Source organism: Phalacrocorax carbo, chromosome 3 (assembly GCF_963921805.1).
Source record: "Phalacrocorax carbo chromosome 3, bPhaCar2.1, whole genome shotgun sequence".
Taxonomy (NCBI): Eukaryota; Metazoa; Chordata; class Aves; order Suliformes; family Phalacrocoracidae; genus Phalacrocorax; species Phalacrocorax carbo.
The window spans coordinates 79,487,177-79,495,513 of NC_087515.1; the positions used below are offsets into that span (position 1 = coordinate 79,487,177).

The 8,337-nt window shown below is 49.8% G+C and overlaps 1 protein-coding gene across 2 annotated transcripts in view; it reads right to left on the reverse strand.

The window, feature by feature from the left end:
* The window catches only part of SOBP (sine oculis binding protein homolog), a 115,473-nt gene extending 108,561 nt beyond the window's left edge, over positions 1-6,912 (reverse strand). Inside the window, exon 1 of one of the 2 annotated variants that reach the window (XM_064447509.1) lies at positions 6,335-6,912. In XM_064447509.1, coding sequence (XP_064303579.1) covers positions 6,335-6,430 — 96 coding nt within the window. In that variant the 5' untranslated portion in view covers positions 6,431-6,912. The remainder of the gene's footprint in view (positions 1-6,334) is intronic. The other variant, XM_064447508.1, reaches the window with a different exon arrangement.
* Positions 6,913-8,337: the final 1,425 nt, after the last annotated feature.

The window sequence follows — 8,337 nt, forward strand, 5'->3', positions numbered from 1 at the left end:
TAATGTCCTGTCAGTCAAGATGATGGTCACACAGGTCATGTCATTGTTGACACCATTGCCCTGAAGCTGACCACTACTATTTCATTGTTTCCATGTATTCTCCCTTCTTCCATTTCAGTGGTAGGCCAAATCTACGTGGATCCAAGATACAGTAACAAGATGGGATCTGTAAAGACCAGTGTGGTAGCAATAGTCAAAACACAAATAATGAGATGAGGCAATTTTTCTCTGTGTGAATGCAGGGAGGGGGGAACAGGCAAAAAAGCCCAGTTCTTGATGAAGTTAAGGAAAGGAAGGAAGTCAATTTATACACAACCAGTACATGCAGAGTAGAACCTCACTGAAAGATGTACAAGCTTCAAAGGCTTAGTGAAAGGAAGGGTGATGACTCTAACAATGGTGCTTGAAAAAAGCAAGACAGTGGGACCTGAGGTTAGAGCAGAAGAAGCAGTGATGAAGCAGGCTAGACAGGAAACAGCTGAACTGAGAGATGATGGGCCTGCCAAAGCCCAGGGAGAAAGAGATGTGAAGACAAGCATGGATGACCAGATGGAGGATGCACAAGGAGCTGCAACTCCAAGCTTTTGCAGAGGCACTGAGCTAGTCCATGCCTACTTTCTGATTCATTCCCCAAAAGGATGTGGAGAATCTGCAGGATGGAGGCTACCACCCCAAACCCACAGCCCTGCCAGAGGACTGGGATGATATGAAAGACCAGCACACCAGGGAAAACCTTGTCCATCATAAAAAAGATCCCAAGGCAGAAATTACACTGCTAAGCTGGGGCCCTTGAGCCCAGAGCAGATCCCATTGAACCCAAAGGGAGCCCTGCAGAGGTCTGTGGATTTCACTGCAAAATTACAGCACAGAAGCTAACTTTGCCCAGCCAGGGAGGCAATACGCTCAGTCCCCTGCAGGGAAAGCAAGAGACTGAGCCCCAGCACCGCTCACAGTGTGGGCCAGTGACAGAGCTGAGAAGACGAGCACAGAAACCCTGCCCTGCGTCCTTCTGTGCTCACGCCGCCATGCCGCGCTCGGCCTCTTGCACATGCCCCAAGCAGCCAGGCTACTGAGGCTGTGGTGGAAACACCCATAACCTCTCCAGCTGCCAGCACACCCATGCAGTCGGTTAGCATCCCACCGGAGCCAAATCTCCTGTGCTCCTCTAGCTGACAGCACAGCACTGCAGCTGCCTAACTGCCAGGGCATTCACTACAGCTGCGACACGACCAGCTCATCCCTGCCAAAGAAACTGGCCCAGAAATGCTCCAGTGGCCCTAGTCACACAACACCGCCAAAGCCCTCCCTTCTTAATAGACGCCAGTTCTTTTTTTGCCCCCTGCTAAGTCCCAAACCACTTATCATGACTGCAGGGCAATGGGTAATTTGCATGTTTTAACTGTATGATTTCTGTATTCTTGTACTATACAGAAATATCCTCCCTCCTGGAAGAGCCAGGATAACTAACTAACTATTATGCTCATTGGTATTTTGACTTGAATTTACTTCCTATTCATGGGCAAGATGAAGAAGGGTGTGTTGACTCGGCAGACTGTGGTTTCTCTCCTTTGTGAGACTGACTTCTACACCAGGCAGTAAAAATATAATCACATTTATTCCCACTTTAGGATTCATTGTAACAGTACACCTACAGCTTGATTTTTTACATTGCAGTGCATCATTTTCCCAAATCTTCACTAATTAATACATTCTGAAGCTAAGCCACACTTCTCTTTCCATCTTAGACCTCTTGCCTTTCCTTCTCTATGAACCTTATTCACAGGGGGCAAAGCCTGGCTTCACCAAACGAGGCCTGGCGAACACGGAGGCAGGAAACGCAGGGGAGAATGAGTCTGTCAGACTCATTTTCTTCTAGGTTTTACTGCTGAATGTTTATTTCAGATCTGGGAGGAAGCACAGTGGCTCCATTCCATTTCCTTGCCTGCATAACCCACTCGGTGCAGAGCCCCACAAATTCACTTTTTGCTTTCACTGCACCGAGGAAATAAAAATGTTTCTACAGTCACAATACGAACTTGGATTTTTCTTTTACTGGCCCTCACTTGTTTTGCTTATTTATGTTGTTGCCATATTGAATTTTATGGTTCGACCTTTATGCTATCAGAAAGCAAAATTTCTTGATGCATTAATCTCCTTTGTCCTCCCACGTACACATTTGGTTCTGTAATACCCACTTTGTTTGGGGATGCACTATTTCTGCGGTGCACAGCCAGGTGAGGTTCCCTGTGAAGACAACACAACTCCCTTTTGCGGCCATCCCACAAAACCCCTTCCGCGCAAGCTCTGCAAAAATACCCCTCCACGTCGGTCTCCTGAACTACTACAGTTGATAAAGTCTGTCTGCTTTTCTGCTTTGCCAAAGCTGTTTTTTGCTTTTCAGGAGAGAAGGGAGGAGTTTCCTTGGAATCTTCTGAGCGCTCCGAGCGACCTGGCTTGCTCCAGGCACAGTGCTGCTTTGCCTGCTTCACCACTTTCCTCCTTCTGACAGTAGTACTTTTAAATGCCAAACGGGGAATATTAAAACACTAAACTGAAAGATCTTCTGATGAGTTTACTATTAAACTATAACAGATGGGGCTGTCTTAAGCTCTAGGCATCAGGAATGAAGCCCAGTTTTCGATACAAATTAGCTCTTGAGAATACTTATAGATAGTAAACTCCTTGGGCACACGGGGCAGCCCTGTGAAATTACAGCGCAAATTCCTTGCTTGCCTTTCAACTGACAGAAACGCGGGGATACATTTTCTTGTTCGTTCAGGAGAACTTCCAGTGCAGCCCAGCTCTGGATGTGACTTCATTTCAAATATCGCAGAGCACCTAGCCGTTCTCCTGAGCAGCCCTGCTGCCCGGCAGTGGGGTGGCAAATGGAAATAAGCTGAGGAGGGATGGATGGGGAAGCCATCATCACGCCTGGATGACTGCTTTCACCAATTAAACTGGAAAAAGTATTTTAGTCTTAAAATAGTACCGTGTTCCCTGACTATGATATAGCTCACCAGCGAATGAGAAATGGCACTGCTCTGAATGAGGTGAGCAACGCTACCTCTGGAAATAAAACTGGAAAGTATCATCTGAAGGAGGAAGGGGGACAAAAGAAAAAAAAAACTAGAAAAAAAGGAGAGGCTGTGAAGGTCACAGTGAAACAAAACGGTTCATCCTGAATATATTTTTCATTGAAATGTAATATCAGAAAACTGTGCAGTGTCATGAACTTTTTGCACACGACATTGTATCAAATTAGAATTTGTTATAACCATCATGTACATTAGGTTAGCGATAACAAAAATGTAACATAATATCTGGCATAAGGAAAGAGCAAGCAATCTGAATATCCATCCAGTCATGTTACAACTGATCTGTGACACTGCTGTTGGAAGACACCAAACCAAGCAGTTAGGCATTGTGATCCTTCTCGAGTAAATATCTGACTGTATCAAACAGCAAATCTTGAAGGAAGTCTCTGTGATGAGGTAATTTTGTTGCTCATTCATAGTGACCTGCATTTGCTGTACTTAAAATAGACACTTCTAGCAATGGCCTTTTTATTACCCGAAGGGGGGGGAAAAAAAAAAAAAATCGCATATACACCAGCCCTTTTTTTTTTTTTCTGCTAGCAAAGGGAGGCAATTTGATCCAACGGGGGCTGAAACCTGAGTAGGTCACTGTACACCATGATAAAATTCCCTAATCCCTGAGCCAAATTTCCCTGAGGGGCCCTCCTACTTCTCCTTCACTTTCCAAGCTGACTTTTCCATTCCCTCTCTCGTCTTTTCCTCCCCTTCATCTCTTTCATTTCCCCTACCTTAAAGCCTTGATATCTGATCTGCTGCTGATACTCGGGTTACAGTTTTTACAGCTTAGGCTGTCTATTGCTGTATACATTCCTTTCTTTCTGCTCTGCCGTGATTACTTACCAGAGCTTATTTTACACTGGTCCAGATGAAAGCAGTTCAGATGAAGGGAAACAGTCAGCCTGTTTGAGCATTACAGATACGAACCTACACAAGGGCACATTGTGTTCCCCCTGTCATCTCGCTGCAAACATTTTGCATAGTGTAACCAATTTGTTACATTACTGTATTCCTCAGGTTTATGAAGAACAACTAAACAACTTGGTTCATCAGTAAAGAAAAAAAAGACTAAATGATCGCCACAGGATTTTAACTTTCTCAACAAGTCAAAAATTCAAACCACGTTTTTTCTTCTCCCCCCACCCCCGCCCTTCCCCTTCTTGGATGACAGCAGCCAACTGTCCTACTAAAAACGCCATCTCCCAGCATAGCATATATAGCATAGTTTACATTGAAAGGTGGCCTGTGTTTTGTGAAAGGTTCTGCCATCAGCTCTCTCACTCTCGACCAGAAATCATATCAGTTCAAAATGCTGTTTCTACCTGCCTTTAATTTTAAAATCAGCTGAAATCTTGAGGTTTGTACCCTTCAGCAGCTAGCCACAATTAAAAAAGAGAAACTCTCTGCACGAAGGTTAATGCCAGTGCTTAATACCAAAGCATTAGTTTAAAATCGTGTAATTTTTCTCCTTCACACAATGTTGTTTTTGTTTCTTCCTCACCCTTTCAGACAAACATCTGTTATACTGTAGAAGAACAACTATCTCCCAAACCGCTGAGTGTGCCTGCAGCCAAAGTAAACAAAACAAACCCAGAGGATCCAGCACAGTCAGCCTTTATATCCAGCCAGGATAACATTTCACATGTTTTGATTAAAATTAGCTAATTTGTAATTCTAGAACCTATGAAACTTAGAAGCTGCAATCCATACAGATCGCATTAGGCGATGCTCTAAAGGGCCAATGCCCTATGCGACAGACCTCCGCAGTCCTCAAAACTATGTGGGATTACAACGAGCAATGACTCCTACTCTCCGGTGCCTGTACAGAGCCCTCCCCGAAAACAGGATGTGTCATGTATCTCGCAAAGAATCATACCGCTCCTTGGGACTTGAAACTAGTACGGTTTGTTTCCAAAGAGATGCACCGACACGTTATTTTGTCCGATCCCTTAATACTACTCTTGTCCAGCTGATGTGCACTCAGAACCATCTGCGTACACGCTCATTACGTGGGCAGCAGGAGCAAGAACGCCTGCCTTCGGCAGGAAAGGGCACCTAACCGAAATTAGTGGCGTGCAAAAGAGGGGAGAGGGGAGGGGATCGTGCGTTCCGATTTTATTTTACTCGGGGGAGATCAATGCTCTGGAAAGCAAAGGTATTTTCAATGGGCATCATGCAGATTTATATACTCGCTTATATAGTCTACATACTACACGAATGCGTGACATTTTCCAGGCAGTCATCCGCTTACAATCAGCCTTTTAATAAATGACATATTCAAATTAAACACCAGCAGCTTCATCTCATAACCAGACTATGCCGTTTTAGTCACTTTATCTGAGCATTAAACAACAACAACTTCAGCTGAAGTCTCCCAATACGTTGTTCCCAACTTTGGAGAATCAGAGGCATAAACCAAACAGGCGCAGAAGAGACGTGGAAAACAGGCGCAAAAAGTGGACCCGCCAAGCCCGGAGCAATGCCCTAATGATAAAAGAAGTCCCGAAATAACGTTTTAGTGCGATCGCAGCCATCCTAACATCTGGAGCGGCCGCCTGAAGCGCTACCTCCAGAGCACAGCTGGATTGCCACTGCTCCCCATCAGGCAGGACAGCCCCTCCGCACGATCAATACGCCTCCACCAAGAGCAGCCCTCGGACAGCCCCCGTTCCCCAACACCTCTGCCGCTGCGATGGGCTGCGAAGCGGGGCGCGAAACGCAGGGAGGGAGGCGAGAGGGAGAAGGGGAGAAAAGGGGTCTCCGCGCTTAAGCGGGAGAATGATGCGCGGCTCAGACCGCCGCATTTCACTTTGACAATTTAATTACACAGTTGCAGCTGGCTACTGAGAAAGAAGAGAAATACAGTGTTTAAAAGAGGTCCCTTTCTTTCTTTCCTAACTTTAGGGCTTCCCAGCTACCTGAGGGGATGGCTATAGAAAGGAAAAAAAAAAAAAAAAAAAACAAAAGCTCATCACTGGCACCCAAAGAGCTTAAAAGCCCAACGAGGGAGAGTTATTTTTAAAAAATAAATAAATCAAAGCTGGTCAATGAACAGGATTTGCAGCCTGTGAATTCGTCTCTGTTTTCAGCCCAGGAGGCGGAGTTGAGACACATTCAGTGCATCCTACGAAAAAAAAAAAATGACAAGAGATCCTTTCTTATTTCATTTCCATGCACGGAGGCGGGGGGGGCGGGAGGGGGGGGGGGACACCCCCGCTCCCTTCTCCATCACAGGCACCTACCTTCATCTCCTCGTTGATCTCCCGCTTCACCGGGTGAGCCGGCTTCCTGCTCCTTTTATTTTCGGGAGGTCTCCCTTCTTTCTCCATTTCTGCCATTTTTTGCGCCTACTTGGTGGTGGAGATGAAATGGCTGCTGGTGCTCTGGGGGGGCCGGGAGGGGCGCGGGGAGGGGGTGGGGGGGGAGCGGCGGCGGCGGCGGCTCTCAGTGGTGGCAGGCGGCGCCGCGAAGGGCCCGGGGGGAGCGCGGCGGCGGCGGCGGCGGCGGCGGCGGCGGCGGCGGCGGCGGGCGGGCGGGGGTCGCGGGCGGGCAGGGGCGCGGGTGCCCCGGCGAGTCAGCCATCTTCTGCCTCGCCGCCGGCCTGCATGGGAGCGGCGCGGCGGAGCGGCGCGGCGCGGCGCGGCGGGGCGGGATGGCGGGCGGGATGGCGGGCGGGAGGCAGCGCGGAGCGAGCCGGCCCCGCGCCTGCTGTGGCGCTGCTGGCGGGCTGCCGCGGAGGGGGCGGCCGAGGGAAGGGGGAGGCCGGCCTCGGCCCGCCGGCGGGCGGGGCTTGCCGGCACCGAATCGGCCGCCGCTGCCTGCCATGGGAGCCGGGGGAGGCGGGGGGGGGGGGGGCGCCGAGCACCGGGCGGAGCGGAGAGGGGCGGAGGGGAGGGGGCGGCGCGCCCTGCCCCCGCCCACAGCCTGTGTGGGGGAGGGGGCCGGGTGGCCCCCCCCCCCCCCCCCCCCCCCCCCCCCGCCGCCCCGCACACGCGGGGAGGGGGTGGGGGGTCTTGGCAGCCCGGCCTGTCCCCGAGCACCGGGATGCCGCCATCGTGCCCCCCCCCCCCCGCCCCGCCTGCCCGTCCCGGCCCCCCGCCCCCGTCCCGGCCCCGCCGCAGTCAGACGGCGCTCTCCGCCCTGCCGGGGTTTGGTTACTCCCGGTTTTCCCTCTATCGGCGCCTGGGAGGTGAGGATGAATGGTTCGGTGGGACGCGCCTCAGCGACGAGGTGCAGGATTACGGCACGCAGCGTGGGGGACGATCCATTGATTATTCCTGGGTTGTGCTTTCCCGCTCCCTGGCAGTCCCTAATTACCCGATACAATACGGTGCGGTTACGGGGGTGTCCATTGTTCCATTAGTCAAAATTGTAATTGTACGGGGTTTCTCATTATGACTGTGGTACACCTTAAAATTATACTTTTTTTTTTGTTTTATTTTAAAAACCCCACAGTCAAAAGGTAAACTGCGTTCCGTGTGGGTATGAGTAGGCTTCCCATAAAAATCTCTGTTTAGCCTATCAAAGGTAAGTTCGTTTTGCGTGCAACGATGTCTAATTTACATTCTCTTTTTCTGAACTTAAATCACTGACGGTTTTCAGTAAGAAAAGTTGAGCACAACTCCTTTGCTCATTTCGTGACTAAAACGAGCCTTGCTTGCCTGCTTCAGATGGCAGAGCAATTAGAGGCGCAGAGTGCATTTTCCCCTGTGGCACTGAAAATAGGAAGAAACTGGGATTTCGCATAGTCTTAGCTGTTAGAGCAGCGAGCGTCAAAAGGTGAGATAGCAACCAGGCCTCAGTCTGTAAAATCCTAGAGCCTGTCCGCAGCGGTAAGGTCACGACCGTCGTGAAGCCGAGGTGCTGCTACTTCCCTCGCTGCCTGAAAGACTCAGGCAGATGTTGGAAAAAAACAGATCTGATAGTTCCTTTTTGCAGAACAGCAGGACCCCACGGAGACCCTCGAGAAGGCTCTGCCGGCAGCAAGGAGCTGCAGGAGTTGGCCACAGAGGTCATGCCGTGGGCTCGGTCCGTTCTGCGCACCCCAGGAACGCAAGGTCTGGCCTCAGGCTTGCCAGCAGCAAGCATGAGAAAGAACCAAGGTTTTTTTTTTCTTGCCCTGTAATATTTTAAAATATAGTGAGTTCTGAAACTTGGGGAAACTAACTTGTGATTCCACAGGTAACCTCCAAAGGATGTTGCTTAACAAGGAGGTTTCCCTCCTTCTGTGTCCCCCCCCCCCCCC